Source organism: Phascolarctos cinereus, unplaced genomic scaffold (assembly GCF_003287225.1).
Source record: "Phascolarctos cinereus isolate Bilbo 61053 unplaced genomic scaffold, phaCin_HiC Scaffold_726;HRSCAF=1367, whole genome shotgun sequence".
Taxonomy (NCBI): Eukaryota; Metazoa; Chordata; class Mammalia; order Diprotodontia; family Phascolarctidae; genus Phascolarctos; species Phascolarctos cinereus.
The window spans coordinates 104,438,317-104,458,127 of NW_027556098.1; the positions used below are offsets into that span (position 1 = coordinate 104,438,317).

Consider the following 19,811-nt stretch of genomic DNA (forward strand, 5'->3'; position numbering starts at 1 on the left):
AAATCAAGGCTATTTGCTGAGAGGTACCCCTATCTCTGTCTCCTCCTCATCTCACATCATTGAGACTTCTTCCTCCATTATCTCCTCCTTCACTCCAGTATTAGACAAAAAGGTGTCTCTCCTCTTTGTCAACACCAGCCCTCTCCCCTGATCCTCTCCCCTTCTGATTTCTCCAGCAGATTGCCCCCACTATCATACCCTCTTATCTTTAATTTCTCACTACCTACTCCCTAGAAATATCCTCTCTTATCTTTAATGTCTCCCTATATATTGGCTCCTTGCCTGCTGCCTACATATGTGCCTATTTCTCCCCATCCTTCAAAAATCCTCACTTGATCTTACCATTTTCACCAGCTATCATCTTATTTCTCTTCCCTTTTTGGCTAAAATCCTGGAGAAAACCTCCAACACTAAATGACTCCAATTTCTCATTTCCATTAGATTGTAAGCTCCTTGAGGGCAGGGACTATCTTTTGTCTCTTTTTCTATCCCCACTGCTTAGCACAGTATCTGGCACACATCAGACACTTAAAATATGTCTACTGACTGACTGATTGACACAATCATAAGCCCATTTCAGTTTCTTATCACCACCTAACTCTTGCAATAGCCTTCTGACTGTTATCCTGCCTTAAGGCTCTCCCCTTTCCAATCCATCATTCACTCAGCTTCCAAGGAGATTTTTCTAGAGTATGGCATTAACCATGTCACCCTGTTGCTCAGTAAGTGCCCTGTTTGACATTTAAAGCTGTTAATAGCCTGGACGCTTCCCACTAGAATTCTTATACTTTACTCCCTTCCACAAAGAAATCTACTGGTCTTGGAGATAGGGAGGGATCTACTTTGACAATATCCTTTTTCACTCTCTGGATTCTGTTCAGTGTGGCATGGTCATTTAAACAATCTTCAAGAATTTATGCCAATCCTGGATGCTTGCGGAGTTGGAGAAGTACCAGCTCCAGAAGGAGATGGAATTTCTAGGGCACATGATAAGACCACTGGCAAATACACTTTTGCTGCTTCATACCCAGGTTTTCTGCTTTGACAGAGCCTCTTACCAACTTATAGAGACACTCCAAGGTTTCACAGCACATACTAGTGCTAGAAGGAGCTGTCATTGAATTTTATCATTATAGGGCATCAAGAATTAGCTTACTTCATCTCCTCTCTTCACCTATTTGGGTCTGGAAAAAAAAATGTCATTATAGAGACCAGTGAATACAGGATCACTCTGTGGAGTTGATGCTCTCATAGTCTATGCTTCTTCAGGTCCTGCCATATCTGCTCTCACAAGTTAACTACTGGAGAAAGGATCTGCATGAGATGAGAAAAAGGAGCTATGTAAAGACAAAACTGCATTTGAGATAGGAAGGCATCATTTTCAAGAAGCGACACATTGCCCGTGCAAGCCTAGGATCCTGGAACACCTTCAGACACGTCCTTTAACCAATGTTAGATATTTTACTGTATTTGACTTCACCATCACTAATATTCTAGGAGCCCATAACCTGCAAATAGATTCAGTGTTGCAAAAAAACAAAACAAAACAAAAAACAAAAGGAATTTGTAAAGCTGGTGGATCACATCCTGCACAAAGACAGATCATTTATTAAATGTTTACTTTGTAAGCACTGGGGATATAAATACATATAAAAAAGACTCCCTGTGCCAAGGAGCTTACCTACTAATGGGGAAAGATGGCACATATGGAAGACCTGGGAAGTAGAATAGTAGGTAGGGAGCATAATGAAGTACACTCCCTATGTATGAGGTGTGGACCCCTTATGAGACGGTGGTGTGGATCACGCACTTACCAACAAAGGAAGATGGGCTTCAGGGAAGAGGCATCTTCAGGGTGAGACAGCTGCTTGTCAAGGAGTAGAGAAGTCTGGAGAATGAGGAGCAGAGCTAAGAGTGAAGTGAGTATGGCCTAGTTACCTCATGAAATGGGGGTCAAACCAGGGACTCAACAACCAGGAAAGAAGACTTTAGATACTTTCTGTTGTTCGGCCATTTTTCAGTCGCGTCCAACTCTTTGTGACCCCTTTTGGGGTTTTCTTGGCAAAGACACCAGAGTAGTTTGCCATTTTCTTCTCCAGATCATTTTACAGATGAGGAAATTGAGGCAAACAGGGTTAAGTGACTTGCTCAGGGTCACACAGCTAATGCATGTCTGAGGCCAGAGTGGAACTCAGGAAGATGAATCTTCCTGACTTCTGGCCCGGCACTCTGTGCACTATGGCGCCACCTAGCGGCCTTTTACAGACTTTATCCTCAAGCATCTCTGCGGCATCTGACCCGCCAGCAGCAAGCACTCTAAGCCAATACCTACACTAGACGGTAGCCTAAAATAGTGTGAGTACTGCATCTGAAGGAAAGTCAGTCTTCAGTGTCTCTTCTGTGTCTGCTTGTGTCTCTATTCTGGGCCCTGGCAAGACTTGATAAGCAGTACTTCGTGTTCACTGGTACGTGGGTATTTTTTTTTTTAAGTCAACCAGCAAGTCGACTTTTTAAAGTGCATATATACTATGTGCCAGACATTGTTTTAGGCACTGGGGATACAAATATAAAGAATGAAACAATCCCTACTCATGGGACTTACATTCATTTATTTAAAAATGTATTTTAAAAGTCATACGTATGATTGCCTGTAGCCTTTGATGAACAGTTAAAAAAGCTGCCTGCTTTTTCACTAAAATGTGAACGGGGAATGCCAGAGATTTGACCATGTGGGTAACAATATATATATATATATATATATATATATATATATATATATATATATATATATATATATATATATATATATATATATATATATAAAATCTTTTTTTTTTTTGCTTTTTGGTGAGGCAATCAGGGTTAAGTAACTTGCCCAGAGTTACACAGCTAGTGTCAAGTATCTGACACTAGATTTGAACTCAGGTCCTCCTGACTCCAAGATTGGTGCTCTATCTACTGCACCACCTAGCTACCCCTGGGATAACTAATCTTATAAGGTATTCCCCTAGCCTAGTCCAGGGAGTCCATGGAGAAGTCAGTAGGATTATTGCCACCCCTACCAACCCTATTCTGTTCTTGGGGGTGGTTACACTGGACTTCATTGTAGACATGCCCCAATCCCCAAGGTATGATGCAATTCTAGTGGTAGAACATGTCTTGACCAGCATGGATTGCTCACTCCTCTGTGACATCCCTCCCATCACCATTAAGGCTGGCCATCTAATCTTGAAAGAGATCACCTGGCTCTACATTCTCTCCTCTAATGACATGTCTAGTGGGGTTCCCAGTTTATCTTCCATGTCTGGGGGAACTGCACTATTCATGGCCCTCCAGGTGAAAATCTATCATCTCATAGCATGGTATTTTCAGTCTGATGGTCAGAAACTATCAGACCTTTGGATAACATCTTGGGTAGTATATTTTCTACCTTCAAGGAGACTTAGCTGCCCTCTTATCAATTGCAGAATTCTTTTGTTTTGGTTTTTTTGTTAGGCAATTGGGGTTAAGTGACTTGCCCAGGGTCACATAGCTAGTAAGTGTCAAGTGTTTGGTCTGAGGTCACATTTGAACTCAGGTCCTCCTGACTTCTGGGCCTGTGCTCTATCCACTGCGCAACCTAGCTGTCCCTTACTAGTTTTTTTTTGGGGGGGTGGAGCTAGGCAATGGGGTTAAGTGACTTGCCCAGGGTCACATAGCTAGCGAGTGTTATGCTTCTGAGGCTAGATTTGAACTCAGGTCTCCCTGACTTCAAGGCCAGTGCTCTATCCACTGCGCCATCTAGCTGTCCCCAGAATTCTTATAATACAGTTCACTCATTTACTCAGAAACTCACCTTTTACATGAACCATGGTTTGCACACCTGGTTTTTCTTTACACTCAACTTATATACTGCAGTGTCCATAGCTATTGAGGCAACACGGAATTATAACATCAATCTCCTCCAAAATCTTTTCTTCCATAAAGATCACTATAGTTCAATCTGGCATGTCCAAGGGATTTTCAAGTTAAGTGACCCTGGAAGGGGCATCATTAAAAGTTGCTCTTTTCTCTTGTCTAATTCTTATTTTGTTTGACATAAAATGTTCTTTAGTTCTTTGAATAGTGTTTAAGAGTATTAAGTTCACCATAAAAATCATTTTTAAAAATGAATAAAGAATGAAAGAAAAAGCATTTATTAAGCACTTACTATGTGCCAGGAACTGTGTAAAGCACTGGAGACACAAAGGAAAGAACAGTACCTGTCCTCAAGCAGTTTACATTTTAATGAGGGAGACAATGTGCACATAAATAGGAACCTAAAAGAGACACACAGAGTAGAAAGTAATCTTTGAGAGTATTTTCCCTCTAAGCCACTAGGGGCAAGGGGAGGACAGTGAAAGGCTTCCTGAAGAAGGTGATATTTGATTTGAGTATTGAAGGAATCCAAGGATAAATCCAGTAAATATTGAACATTTACTATCTCAGAATATCCCAGGAACAGGAAACATCCAGTCCAAAGGCACAGAGATTGGAGATGTAGCTTCATGTGAAAGACAGCAAATGGGCCAGTATGGCTGGATCACACAATATGTGTAAAGCGTAAGAAGACTGGAAAGGTAAAGGGCAAGATTGTGAAGAGCTTTAAATGCCAAACAAAGAATCTTGTATTTAATCCTAAAGGTAATAGGGAATCACTGGAGTTTAATTCTTGTCAGTAAGAACACCATCCATCCTCCCACAATCCCACAACTGACTTGATTCTGGCTCCTGTAGGTACAGAGGGAGGTTCCTTTGGTGTTAATTTCCAAGACTGTTGCCATGAGCTTGTAGGGTGGTGGTGTGCAGTGGGTACATGCTACATTTCTCTATGACTGCCAGTTCATGACTTTTGGCCCCCTTTCAGCAGCTGAGGCATTGGACAACTCCTATTCAAGGATCTCTTTTGGAGTCATGGTCTCCGTGATAATAATCATTGCTGCCACAGTCATCATGTTGGTGATCTTGGGTGTCAAGGTAAATGTACCTAATTCATGGACTATAATTCTGGGAGGGATAACCCTAGCTCTTTTTCTTTGAGATGTTTCCATTTCAATGAGGGAAGTCATGCTGACCCTTGGCACACTTCAGGGATTGGTCTGAAATGTATGGAAAGGACAATCCTAGGCTCAAGGGGCCAAAAGGTGAGATTCAACAAGATCCATGGAAGTTGTGGGACCTTGATGGCCTTGATGGGGTTCAGATCTGGGCCCCAGAAAGGAAAAACCCTAGATTTTCCCACATGGCCAAATCTCTGGCATTGGCCACCAAAATGATGCGGTTTAGAGGTTTAGGGGTGCTGGGACCCCAAAATCACAATTGACTGGCCAAAAGAATTTGACCCAAGCCTTCTTTCAGCCAAAGTCAAAGTTTATTAGAACATCTATTATATTGGGCAGACTTTTAAGGAGTATGAACATTAGTAAGCTGTTGGCTAGATTTTAAGAATCTGAGCAGTCGCTAGATTATAAGAATCCCAGCATCTTAATGGAGACAAGATGGACCTTATATACAGAAAGCCTGTGGGAGGGATCTAGGAGCGGCCAACTAGTTTGGGGTGACTAGAGGAGGGGTCTAAGGAGATCTGGATGGGAGGGGAAATGGCCAGGGGCCATAGGGAGGTAAGACAATGGAGGGGAGATTGAGTATAGCCACAATGAAAGGCCAGTTGATGGGATTATAGCCTCAGGGGAAAACCAGGGGTTTGGCCACGTGGGAAAGTCCAGGGTTCTTCCTTTCTGGGGCCTAGATCCCAACCCCATCAGCCTTACCTTAAACCAATCCCTTTTGAGGACATAAAAAGAGAAAATTTCTCTGAGAAGTGAGGAGGGGAGAGGAAAATGATAGCTATCTTCAAGCACTTTGAATGGCTGTTATATAGAAGAGACTAATCCTGTCATACTTCAGAGGTCAGAACTAGTAGGGCTTTAAGGTGACTAATCAAAGATGGATCTCAAAGAGAGGCAGATTTTGACACAATATAAAGATGAGCTTCCTAACATTCAGAGCTGTCCAAAAGTGTAATGAGGTGTCTTGGAAAATAGTAAATCCCCTATCCTTGGAGGTTTTCAGTACGTGATTGAATGTGAGACATGTAGACTAGGAAATCTTATTCACATACAGGCTCAACTTGGTTTTTGAGATCCTTTCCAACTCTGAGGTTCAGAGATTCTGTGAAAGCATTACTAATCAGATCAAAGGTTAGGAAGCTGCAAGCTGCTATCTCTTCTTTAAAGTGTTTAAGGAGCCATGTTCATCTTTGCCGTCTCTCTTTCCTCTCCCAGAAAGAACCACATTGTACATCTCTCATTTTTCCAGCCTTGTTCAATTCTGGCTGGCTGCTCCTCCTTACACACGCCACCTCTGAACCTGGTGAAGCTTGTCTCCTTTTCTGTGCTTTCCTCATATAACCAGGAGTTGTATGGAAGCTAGAGAGAAATGCTTATTCATAAAAGTACCTTTGCAGAAACTGTGTGTGTACCTTCCAATATTTAATGAGCACGTTTGGTTAGGAGGGTTATTATTATTATTATTATTATTTGGCTGGACTCTATTCTGCATAGTAGCACTGTCACTGTAATTACTTACGATGTCACATGTTTTCTACATATCCATTTGCATTTTGAGCAGCTGGACTTGATCTCTTACCCTGAAGATTCTTAATCTGAAATTCTGTTAGTTTTCAATGCAGCTAAACCCATCCTTTGAATTACTATTTCTAAAATGGATGTCAGTTGAATAATGGAGGACAATCTGTTTCAAACATATGAGGTGTCCCAGAAGTCTCAGTCACAACTTAGAGTCACAACCATATAGTATTTTAAGGTTTATGAATCAGTTTTCTTATAACAACCCTATGAGGTAGATACTATGATTCCATTATCATTCCCATTTTATGAATGAGAAAGCTGAGACTCAGAAAGGTTGAGTGAGTTGCTCACAAAGTGCCGGTATTCAAATCCACATCAAATCCACTGCACAACATTGCTAGCCAAGCTGCTTGAACAAAGGTAGCCACAATTAACAAGTGCCATCAGGAAAGTCCTGATTTTTTCCCCCCAAAATAAGAATACCTGATTGAATTGGTACTAATAAATGAAATGTCAGAGAACTTATTATATTTAATCACAGCATCAGTACAATTTATAAGGGCATTTCTTACCATGTTTATGTCAAGGATAGCTCTTGAAATCCTTAGCAGGACTGACCAATCCAGGAATCTTGAACCACCTGCCACTCTTCCAAAAAATTCATTTATAATGGTGGAATGAAAGACAGTCAGTTACTGTTTATCATATAGATGGTCACCTCTACTGGTTGTGTCAAACTCAAATAGAAAAAAGTCCACATGTTGACTTGCTTGTTCAGTTGCTAAGGCGCATCTGATTCTTTATGACCCCGTGTACTATATCATACCAATGTGGTCCGTAGGGTTTTCTTGCCAAAGACACTGAAGTGGCTTTGCCATTTTCCTTTCCAGTAGATTAACACAAGTAGAACTTAAATGACTTGCCCAGAGTCACATAGCCGGTAAGTGTCTGAGGTCAAATTTGAACTCAGGACTTACTTCATGACTCCAGGACCAGCTCTATCCACTCTATCTGCTGAGCCACTCAGTTGCCTCTGCATATTGACCTAGAAAATTACAAATGGACATTATCTATGTTATGTTGTTTTAAAATTTTTTTCTGGTTAAACATTTCTCAATTACATTTTAATCTAGTTCTGGTTGCCCTTGGGAGTTTTGTGGGCAGCTTTCTGAGGAAGCCAAGGTTTGACCCATTGGATCTATACACTATTGTTTTGTATTACAAGATAATGCAACAGACAGTAATGGGTGATGGCTATAAAGGACAAATAATAATGGTGCCCATTGAAGGGTACTTGAATTTATTGTTAGTTGTAGTAGATTGTTTCAAAGCCTGTTGCTGTTTCTAACTCTACCTTTGAGATTTGTGGTCAGCCTCAAACCTGTGAACCAAAAGAGTGTCCCTCCCCTACTGCCTTCCCCATAGGCACATGAAAACTTAGAGTCAAGATTTAGAACTGAGGGGTAGCTAGGTAGAGCACCAGCCCTGAAGTCAGGAGGACCTGAATTCAAATCTGGCCTCAGATACATAATACTTACTAGCTGTGCGACCCTGGGCAAGTCACTTAACTCCAATTGCCTCACCAAAAAAAAAAAAAAGATTTAGAACTGGAAGCCTCGTGGGCTCATCAATTTAGAGCATGAAGGGGTCTGAGAAGTCATCTAGACCAGCTCTTTCATTTGACAGAGAGGAACCCAAGCTTCAGGGGAGAAAGTGACAACACACTGAGGTAGAATTTCTTTGAGGGAGGGGAGGGTTTATATCTGGTTTTGTATTCCCAGTGCCTAGCACTCTGCCTGGTATGCAGTAAGTATTTAATAATGCTTGTTGAATTGAATTAAATTACCCAAGGCCACACAATAAGTAAGTGGCAGAGTCAGGAGTTGAAGCCAAATTGTGTCTCCGATCCAGAACTATGTCCACTACACCATATGGCTCCATACCAGGCTGTTCCATTTACTGCTTATGCCACAGCTGGGCCACAGTGTTGGAAGATGTGCTTCAGGAGGCCTTTGAAATGTATTCTCCCCTGACATTCTTGTTTGTGATAAACCCCCATTAAGTCCTTCAAGTATGAATCACTCGTGGACATTGTGTGTGTGTGTGTGTGTGTGTGTGTGTGTGTGTGTAATATGTGTATAATAGAAAAAAAGAAAAGACAGAGAGTGAAAAAGAGAGAGAAGAGGGAAGAGATAAACAGAGATAGAAGAGAAAGGGAGAGAGATGGAGGAGAAAGGAAAAGAAGAAATAGAGAAAAGAGAAAAGAGAGAAGGTAGAGATAATAGAGAAAAAGGAAATAGAATGAGAGATGAGATAGAAGAGTTATGGAGGAATAAAAAGAGAGGCAAATAGAGAGAGAGGAGGAGACAGAAGAAGAGTTAGGAGGAAGACAGAGATAAAGAGAGAGGAAAACTAAAAGAAATAGGGAAAATTATAAAAAACAGGGATAAGGGGGGAAAGGAAGGAAAGAGTTGAGAGAGAAGAGATAGAGAGAAGAAAGAAGAAACAGGAGAAAGATGAAGAGAGAGAAAAGAGGAAGAAACAGAAAATTTCTTCTATTTCCCCTGAAATAGAGGAAAGAGAGAAGGGAGAGAGGGAGGAAAGAGAAATTAAAAAGTGACTAAGAAGGAAAAAAAACAGAAAAATTGAGGATCTATAACTTTGTAAACTGAAGAATAATGAAAAATCTAGGTCCAAATCTTCCACATACTCAGTTTGGTATTGGGATTTCTTTTGCAGAGAAAAACCTTCAGGATCAGTTCAGCAAACTACGGCCTCCAAAGTCCCTCTGAACAGAATGAACTGAGCCCCAGCTCTCATGGTAGGTGTGTCCAACTAGAAGCCACACCAATGACCATCAGTCAAGATTATCAGCAAGAAAATGACTCAGCACAATCCCATGAATATTTTAATATCCTTAGTTATAGAAGTTTGAGTAGCTTTAACTTACCAGTGGAGACAAGGTAATCTCTTAAAAGTGCTTGCAAAACAGCCCTTGTATTTTGTACATATATGTGTGTATATAAACACCCCCACTTGAATTAATGATCGGTCTGTGTAGTTTTTTGGGGGAAGTTTATGGGTGGCAAAGAGGTCACTTGATTGACTGGGGAAAACTGAGAAGTCAATTTCATTAGGACAAATGGCTTTGGGTTTGACCATGGGTAAATTTGATGATTGTTGATCTCCTAGTCCATTGTGAAGCTCCTTTATTAGCCTCAGTAGACACTAGGGTCAAAAAGCCAAGAAATTGAATTCTCTTTGTTTGTCACTGAGCCATTGCTTCAGAAACAGGGGTTGTTATTGGGAAATCATCAAATAGGGGCCATCATCACCAACAAACATTTTGTTGAGTGGATACATGAATGAAAAACATTTATTGAGCTTTACTATGTGTCAGCTTTTGTGCTGAGTGCTGAAGATACAAACACAAAAGTGAGATGACCCTAAACTTCAAGGAGCATATATTTCAACATGGGGGATGGTGGTCAAGGAGGGGTGTTTAGGTTTGGGAAGTCCCAGGGATAGAGAATGGAGACAGATGATGGATGATTGATATGCCCTTTCCACGTGCCCTGATTTAATGAACATCCCCATAACAAAAGGGAGAAAGGATATAATGACAAGATGAATGTCAAGAAAATGAATCAATGATTGAACAAAATACTTATTAAGTGCTTACTGTGTACAAAGCACCATGCTCAGTGCTGGGGATACAAACAGAGAGAAAGACAGTCCTTGTTCTCAAGGAGATCCCCTTCTAATAGGGGAGACAATACATAGGGAAGGTTTCAGTTTCTATTTTCCCCCTTGGAGAGCCAGTTGTTAAATATTTACCAGTATGTCTTGAGACCATTCCACTTATGGACAGCTTTAATTGTTAGGAAAATTTGTCTTGACATCAAGCCTAAATCAACCTCTTAGCCACTGACACTCATTGCTCCTGATCCGGTCTTCTGGGGTCAAATACCATAAATCAAAACTCCCTTCCATATGACAGCCCTTCAAATACTTGAAGACAGCATAATGTCCCCCTCTTCCTTCTGCTCCTCCCACCTCCGACTTCTCTTCTTCAGGTTAAACATCTCTCGTTCCTTCAATTGATCCTTATATGGCATGGACTCAGGGCCCCTTAACTATCCTGATTGCCCTTCTCTGAATGCTCTCCAATTAATCAATACCCTGGGACTTTGGCACCCAGAGCTGAGTTAGCAGACTAGGGTTGGTGCCACTTGTCACCTGTGTGACTCTGAACAAGTCTTGCCTCACTTGGACTCAGGCTCCTTATTTGTGAAATGAGGGGCTGTCCTGGTTCATCTCCAAGGTCTCATTCACTTCGACATCTATGAAGCTCTGATCCCTTTGGATCATGTGTAATTTCAGATGTTCCAAGATCATTGTGTTCTGCAGCTCTAATCAATAAATCTTATAAGGAAAGATCTTCCATGTCCCCTGTATGACTCTAAACATTGGGCTATAAGCCAGAGTGTGGCTATCTATGTTGACCTGAGAATTTAGCCAGTTCTCAGGAAGATGTGCTCTGGGAACCTGGCCAGTTCATCAGAACATATCAAGTTAATTAATATTCTAAGATGTTTTGCCTGCTCCAGGAACTTGGCCAGTTCCTGGACCAAGTAAAAACATCTACTAGAATCATGGACACCTCTAGCATGGGGCCTTCTTTGTTAGAGGCCCTATTTAAAACCTAATTGGGAAAGCCATCTTTGGATTCTCACCCATGGAGAGGACGCTCTGCCCGGGACTTTCCCAATGGGGACCCTGAAAGCTGCACCCCAGGAATCCCCAGCTTGGACTTCAGATGTTGGTGCTTCCCCGAATTGGTGATATTTGCTTTTATTATTGCTACCTTTTGTATCCTTAGCCTGATTATAGTCGTATTGCTAATTGTATGTTGCTGTAAATCTACCTTTTCTATACCTATATTATAATCTTTATTAAAGCTACCTTCACTTCTCTCTCTAGGAGTGTGTCTTATCATAGGAACAAATCCGAACCACATTTTTCTTCCTCAATCACACAAGCTCATAGTCATGTAGAAGCAGAGTGAAACGTGTTACCAAGGGAATGTAAAGAAAATGCTGCAGGCTGGCCATATAGTGAGAGTTAGACATATCACATGGACAGCCCAAGTGCTGTACTGGATTCACAAAGTCTATAAAGGCCCAGAAAAAGGTCCCACCATGTTGGGTAGATCTGTGGAGTATTTATGGGGAACACAGACAAGAATTGGGGCAGCTAGGTGGAACAGTGCATAAAATGCTGGGCCTGGAGTCAGGAAGACTCATCTTCATGAGCTCACATCCAGCCTCAGACACTTACTAGCTGTATGATCCTGGGCCAGTCATTTAACCTTGTTTGCCTCAGTTTTGTCATCTATAAAATGATGTGGAGAAGGGAATGGCAAACCACTCTAGTATCCCTGCCAAGAAACCCCAAATGAGAAGAGGTGGAAATGACTAAAAAATGACTTAAAAACAACATGGACAAGAATTACACAAGATCAGAAGGCATGGCCAATCAAATCAGCATTGTTTATTGTGTGTAAATACACATGTCCACAGTACATTATTTCATAGATTTCATGTATCTTTCCCTGTTATCCTAACCTGTTCTGAAAACCATAAAATGGAATTTTCTAAACTCTTTCCTGTGGTGTGTGCTCCAGAAAGGTCATTGGTATAATTTAGACAGCTCCCTCTTTGAAGTGATGAACATACATGACTCCCTTTTCCAAGAGGCTCTAAACAAAATCCATGTTCTCTAATTAAAAGAAAAATCTGCATTTAAAAATATGGACTTTCTCTTGGTCCAGAAAAGAAGTATCTTATTTCTCTTTTTCAATTCACACCTCCATTTGTGCTGGCATTTGGACGTCATCTGAGTAGCTCAGATCTGTTTGACTGCCATTCAACCTGAACCTGAAAAGGGCTATTATCCTTTCTCTTTCCATCTCTCAGAGGAGATTGCCAGTGAGATTTGGTTTATGTGTGAGTGATATTTTTCTTATGAACAGAGGAACTGAAGAAAAAAATGTGATGTGAGGCTTCATGTTGCAAGTGATTATAATATGGTATTGATGTGTCACTAGTATTTCAGCAGGATTAAACAAGGATTCAACTTAACTCTTGCTTCTTTTATACTTTCTTATCAGGTCATGAGCAACCCTCATCTGTGCCTCAGTTTCCTTATCTGTACAACGAAGACCTCACTACTTTTTGGGGGCAACTTGGGAGCACAGTGAAGACCTGAGTTCAAATCTGATCTCATACACTAGTGTGTGACCCTAAACAAATCATTTAGCCTAAGCCTCAGCTTCCTCATCTATAAAATGGGGATAATAATAGTACCTACCTTCTAGGGTTGTTTTGAAAATAAAATGAGATAATATTTGTAGAACACATTTGCAAACCCTAACATACAATAGAAATGTTAGCCATTATTACCTACTGATAGTCAAGAGTGATTGGGTGAATGACCTAATGTCTGTTAAGAACCTGGAAGAAAGTTTGGCTGAATGTGAAGCTCCATTTTTTCTCTTTTTGCTGTAGCTGCTCATGACATTTTACTTGCAGAGTTTATTCAAATTGGCATGACTGAGAAGTTACAGAAACTGGAAAGAAAAAAGACATTAACAAAAAGGTACTACTGATAAGTAGCAGTGTTAAGTGTTGAGGGGAAACATGTGCTTGGGTTTAACTGGTGCTAGATTGGTTACCCCCTTTCGTTTCCTGTTTTTTTCTTCAAAGTCTGGAAGGGGTAAAGAGGAAAGAGTACCGTGAGAAATACTGGAGATAGCTAAACTGAGAAATATTTAAAAATGCTTTTGGGAGTAGAAAATAATAACAATGGACCTCCAGAAGTTGGAAATATAGTCAGGAGATGACATGTTGCCATTTGGATGGAAAAAAAACCCCTCAGCAATAGGTGTACCTATCTACCAGAAAGACCACATTTTGCTCCTTGAAGGTGGATGGGGCCTCTCTCTGACTGCCTAAAATTCTGACTAAAATTGTATCTCTTCTTGACAAAGGGAAAGAACAATTTTATCTGGAAGGTTATGTGCTACTGAATTCTTTCTTTCATTTCTCTGAAACGGGTACAGGAAATTGTCATAGAACTAAGGAACTGATAAATGCTGGAATAGTTTTGGTGGCCACACCAATCCCCCATACTCCCTTCTACTCTACAGAGAGAGATTAAAAATTAAGGTAAGAAAAGACAGCATACCTGAGATTGATAATTTAGGGAAGAAGGCTCAGTCATACAGATCTGTTTTTCTGCTGGAACAATGTTGTTCTCAGGAATACTTGGAAGTGAAGCCAAGAGCCCACTTGAAAAATGATGGAAGTGCTTTCTGGGGACAAAGATTATGATATGATCTATGACATAAGATTACATGCAAAAGCACTTTAAAGTTTTCAAGGTGCTTTACACACTTAGGACCATAGATTTACAGTTAGAAGGGTTCTCAGAGGTAATCTAGTGAGTTTATTAGATTTATTAATTTTTAAAATTTATTAAATGCCTATTGTATGTCAGGTATTGTGCTAAGTGATGGAGATACAATGAAATGCAAAAGACAGTCCTTGTTCTCAGAACTCACAGACTCATGGGGAAGATAACAAGCAAACAGTAATATGCAAACAAGACATGCACAGGATAAATTGGAAACAAGCAACACCAGGAGGGCCCTAGTATTAAGGGGGACTAGGAGAGGCTTCTTGTAGAAGCTGAGCCTTGAAGGAATCCAGAGAAGGTTGGAGGCTGAGATGAGGAAGGAAAGAGTTCCAGGTATGGGGGAAAGCTGGCGAACCACTCAGACAGAGCTAGGAGATGGAGTGTTGTTTGCAAGTAACATCACAGAGACCGGTGTCACTGGACTGCACGGTCAGAGGGTGTGAGGTATGAGAAGAATAGAAAGATGTGAAGGGATGAATTCTTTAATTTTATGGGTGGTAAACTGAGGCCCAGAGAAATTGTTATTTGTCCAATATCACTTAAGTTGTAAGTGGCAAAACTAGGTTTCAAACCCTGTTTGGCTGACTAAATCCAGACCTCTACTGCCTCTATTTCATTTTAATACTTGGAGAACCTTTGAGGTAGATACTAGAGTTATGATTATCCCAATTTCATAGATGAAGGAACAGAAGATAAGAGAGATTAAGTGACCAGCCTATGGTCACATAGCTGGTAGATGTTGGAATTTTAAGCTAGGGCTCCCTGATTCCAAGTCTGCTCCCATGCTATGCTGCTTCCTAGGAGGTGATAGCATCTGCCAACTGTCTCCACATGGGGAAATTGGTGGAAAAACTTAATTTTAGGAACTGGGGTGTTATAAACATGTTATAGGGGTAATAGCAGATGAGTAAGAATGTTGGAGGTAAGTAAGAATCCTACCCCTCTGAACCTAATTTGCCTTTAGTCTTCCCTTGAAATAAGAGCCAATGAATGGGTGTTGCCTCTCATAAACTGAGACCTGGGAAAGGCCTTCACTTAAAGAAACAAGGTCTCCCACAGCATCTGGAATTGTCACCAGTTGTCCAGACCTTTGTTTTGCCCCTGGACTCTGATGACTCTGGAGGAGAGAGTGAGGTTGATGACTTTGCACAGCTCTGCCTCACTTAAATCCAATTCATTTCCAAGTCAAGATATCACCCTCCTGATGTCACAGCTCTTCTTTGAGAATAAAGGATGAACATCAATGTTTAGAGGTAAAAATTAATTCTTAGAAAATTTTCTAGAGACACATAAATATAACTAAAATGTATAGATTTCACACAGCAGTACATGTTACATCATAAGGTTTTCTTTGTTCCTCAGTAATTTCTGAGAGTGCATCCAGCTCATGAAGAATTTATTTTTGAAGGGGAAGGATAAATTAGTGATTTCATAAGGATCCAACTGAGACAAATCCAACATTATGAGGTTTCCCTCCATTACATGAGGGGAAGGGGCCTTCTGTTACTCTGTTCATTTAGAGTGTAGCTCATCAGAGTTCTTTGTGGGGCGTATGAGAACACATGGCATTTCAGTATCCAGTGGAATATATGATCCTTGAGGGCAGGGACTATTTTTGGTCTTCGGATTTACAGAGCTGATTGTAGTACCTGAAAAATGGGGTAGTAAGTGTTTAATATATTCTTGTTGAATAAATGAATGAATTATCCCACAGCAGAAATGTCTAAAGGACAATTTTGTTGCTATTTCTTATATATTCTTAAGGACAATTTCTTATATATTCTTTTTTTTCCTTTTTTAAAAAAATATGAATTCATTTTTAGTTTTCAACATTTACTTCCACAAGATTTTGAGTTCCAAATTTTCTCCCCATCTCATCCCTCCCCTCAACCCAAGATGATACACATTCTGAATACCCCTTCCCCTAGTCTGCCCTCTCTTCTATCTCTCCCCCCTTCTCTTATCCCTTTCCCCTTCTATTTTCCTATAGGGCAGGATAGATTTCTGTACTCCATTTCCTGTATTTCTTATTTCCCAGTTGCATGTGAAAACATTTTTTTTTAAACACATGTTTTTAAAACTTTAGGTTCCAAATTTTCTCCCTTCCTTCCTCCCACCCTCATTGAAAAGGCAAGAAACTCAATATAGGTTATACATATGCAATTATGCAAAACACTTCCATTGTAGACATGTTGTGAAAAACTAACTCTATTTCCCTTAATCCTATCCTGCCCTCCCATTTATTCTATTCTTTCTTTTGACCCTGTCCCTCCTCAGAAGTATTTGCTTCTGATTACCCCCTTTCCCAATCTGCCCTCCTCTCTATCATCCCCCTGCTCTCTTGTTCCCTTCTCCCCCTATTTCCTTGTAGGGTAAGACAGATTTTCATACCCAATTGAATGTGTATGGTATTCCCTCCTTAAGCCAAATCTGATGAGAATAAGATTCACTCATTCCCTCTCACCTTCCCCATTTCCCCTCCACTGTAAGAGCCTTTTCTTTTCTGTTTTTTTTGTGAGATAATTTACCCCATTCTACCTCTCCCTTTCTTCTTCTCCTAGTATAATCCTCTCTCATCCCTTAATTTTATTCTCCAGATATGACCCCTTAATCTTCAACTCACCCTGTGCCCTCTATCTATCTATCTATATATACATACATATAATTTTTTCCCTTCAACTACCCTAATACTGACAAAGGTCTCATGAGTTATAAATATCATCTTTCCATGCAGGAATGTAAACAGTTCAATCTTAATAAGTCTCTTATGATTTCTCTTTCCTGTTTACCTCTTCATGTTCCACTTGAGTCCTGTATTTGAAAGTCAAATTTTCTATTCAGCTCTGGTCTTTTCATCAAGAATGCTTGAAAGTCCTCTATTTCACTGAATGACCATTTTTTCCCCTGAAGGATTATACTCAGTTTTGCTGGGTAGGTGATTCTTGGTTTAATCCTATCTCCTTTGCCTCTGGAATATTATATTCCATGCCCTGTCCTTTAATGTAGAAGCTGCTAAATCTTGTGTTATCCTGATCGTGTTTCCACAATACTTGAATTGTTTCTTTCTGGCAGCTTGTAATATTTTCTCCTTGACCTGGGAACTCTGGAATTTGGCTACAATATTCCTAGGAGTTTTCCTTTGGGGATCTCTTTCAGGAGGAGATCTGTGGATTCTTTCAATTTCTATTTTGCCCTCTGGTTCTAAAATATCAGGGCAGTTTTCCTTGATAATTTCTTGAAAGATGATGTCTAGGCTCTTTTTTTGATCATGGCTTTCAGATAGTCCAATAATTTTTAAATTCTCTCTCCTGGATCTATTTTCCAGGTCAGTTGTTTTTCCAATGAGATATTTCACATTTTTTCTAATTTTTCATTCTTTTGGATTTGTTTTACAGTGTCTTGATTTCTCATAAAGTCACTAGCTTCCAATTGCTCTATTCTAATTTTTAAGGAAGTATTTTCTTCAGTAATCTTTTGGACTTCCTTTTCCATTTGGCCAATTTTCTTTTTAGGGCATTCTTCTCCTCATTGGCTTTTTGGACCTCTTTTGCCATTTGGGTTAGGCTATTTTTTAAGGTGTTATTTTCTTCAGTATTTTTTTGGGTCTCCTTTAGCAAGCTGTTGACTTGTTTTTCATGATTTTCTTGCATCACTCTCATTTCTTTCCCAGTTTTTCCTCTACTTCCCTTACTTCTCAAAATCCCTTTTGAGCTCTTCCAAGGCCTGGGACTGATTCATATTTTTCTTGGAGGCTTTGGGTGTAGGAGCTTTGACTTTGTTGTCTTCTTCTGGTTGTATATTTTGATCTTTTTCACCAAAGTAAGATAATATAGTCTGACTCTTTTTGCACTCTTGCTCATGATGCCGGCCAATTACTTGAGTTTTAAACTCTTTGTTAAGGTAAGAGTTTGCTTCCAATGTGGAGAATTTACTGTCCCAAGCTTTGGGGGTTTGTACAGCTGTTTTCAGAGATACTTGTAGGGACCTGTAAATTTTCAGTTCTTCCAAGGTGGTATGATAAGGGGCAAGGTGTTTACTCCTTTCCTGGCCTGTGCTCTGGTTTATTAGTGACCACAAGCACTCTTTTCTGTCCTGGAACTGTAACAAGGGTTTCTCTCCACAACCACTACAAGCTCCACCACACCAGTGCTCCTCCTCGCCCCAGGACTGCTGCCCAAAACCATGACCCAGATCAAGCAAGGGCAAAGCAAGAGATTCCTTCCTCAACACTGGCAAAGAGATCCCTGCAGTCCCTCTCTGATCAGCCACTTGATTCCCTCTCAGTCTGTGGGCCAGAAGCTCAGGAGGCAGCCACTACCCCCGGGCTGCGCTCTCAGGGAACTGGATCTGAGACCCTGCGCTCCTCTCTCAGCACCACAGAAACAGACTTTTCCCATTGACCTTCTCAGTTGTCTTGGGTGTTCCTGGGTTGAGAAGTCTGGAAACCTCCACAGCTGCCTGCAATTCAGTCCTCTGAGGCCTGCTCCAGGTTCGCTGTGGCCTGCATACCCATGTCGCACCATGCTCCTCTACCAAACCCAGTGCGATATACCTTTCTGATCAACCACCCAGGTTGTCTTGGGCTGGAAATTTGCTTCACTCTGTCTTTTTGTGGGTTCTGCTGCTTTAGAATTTGTTTAGAGCCGTTTTTTACAGGTATTTCGAGGGGTTTGGGGGAGAGCTCAAGCAAGTCACTGCTTTCACTCTGCCCCCTTGGTTCTGCCCCTCTTATATATTCTTAAGGACAATTCTTATATATTCTTATATAATTCTTATATATTCTTAAGGACAATTTTGTTGCTATTTACTGAAGAAAGACCAAGAAGTAAAAAGTTTATTGGCATTATTAATAAATGAATAATTTGATTATTTAGTATATAATAATATATAGTACATAGTAATATAAGTATATAATACTATATAATATAATAATGAATAGTACATAGTAATAATAAATTAATGAATCACAGGGGCCAAATAGGGACAAATCTAGTAATTTTTTAAAAAGTCCTCTATTCTACCATTTACTTTCAAGAGTCAAGTGGGTCTGTGGGAGATCAAGGATGATGTCATGAAGAAGTTAATAAATTCACTCAGAGGTCACCAAGAGGTCACTGGAACTTCTTGGTTGCTTCAGTCAAGTTGGTTTTCATACTGCCCTCTCAAAACGTACTCATTCCCACCTCTGCACGTTTGCTCAAACTGTTCCTTTTCTTGTCTTTCTTGCTCTCTCATTCTGCAATTACAAAACGCCCTACAGAATAATCTCCACCAATCAAAATCCTACACGTCTTCTCAATGCCCAATACTAGACCAACTTTTGGAGGATGTCTTCCTGGATTAATCCTATCCAACAAAGCTGTTTCCCTTACTCTGAACTCTTAAAACACATAAATTGTATCACAAACCAAATGCTTGATTAGACATCAACTTGCATTTATTTCCTGTTGTTGTTCTTTGTATTCCCAACAAGATGAAGGGGGAGATAAGGACTATGTTCTACTTTTTGCAAGGAGGGAGGGTGTTTCCCATCCATCATTTCTTCCATGTTTGGGGTGAGTGGAAGCATGAAATGAGTGGTGGATAAGTACATGACTAGCTTCCTGCTCCAAGATATGGGAGGTAGAGAAAGGGCTTCAGGTGGTACCCAAGCTGCTTTGCCCTCTGCTTTTGGTTGCCATGATTTGATGATCAACTCTTTAGATTGTCTCTGGTCAGCCATTC

General features: G+C 40.4%; 1 protein-coding gene across 2 annotated transcripts in view; it reads left to right on the plus strand.

The window, feature by feature from the left end:
* TIGIT (T cell immunoreceptor with Ig and ITIM domains) overlaps nt 1-9,653 on the plus strand; it is a 42,351-nt gene extending 32,698 nt beyond the window's left edge. Inside the window, exons 3-4 of one of the 2 annotated variants that reach the window (XM_021007192.2) lie at nt 4,886-4,995; nt 9,348-9,653. In XM_021007192.2, coding sequence (XP_020862851.1) covers nt 4,886-4,995; nt 9,348-9,575 — 338 coding nt within the window. In that variant the 3' untranslated portion in view covers nt 9,576-9,653. The remainder of the gene's footprint in view (nt 1-4,885; nt 4,996-9,347) is intronic. The other variant, XM_021007193.2, reaches the window with a different exon arrangement.
* Nucleotides 9,654-19,811: the final 10,158 nt, after the last annotated feature.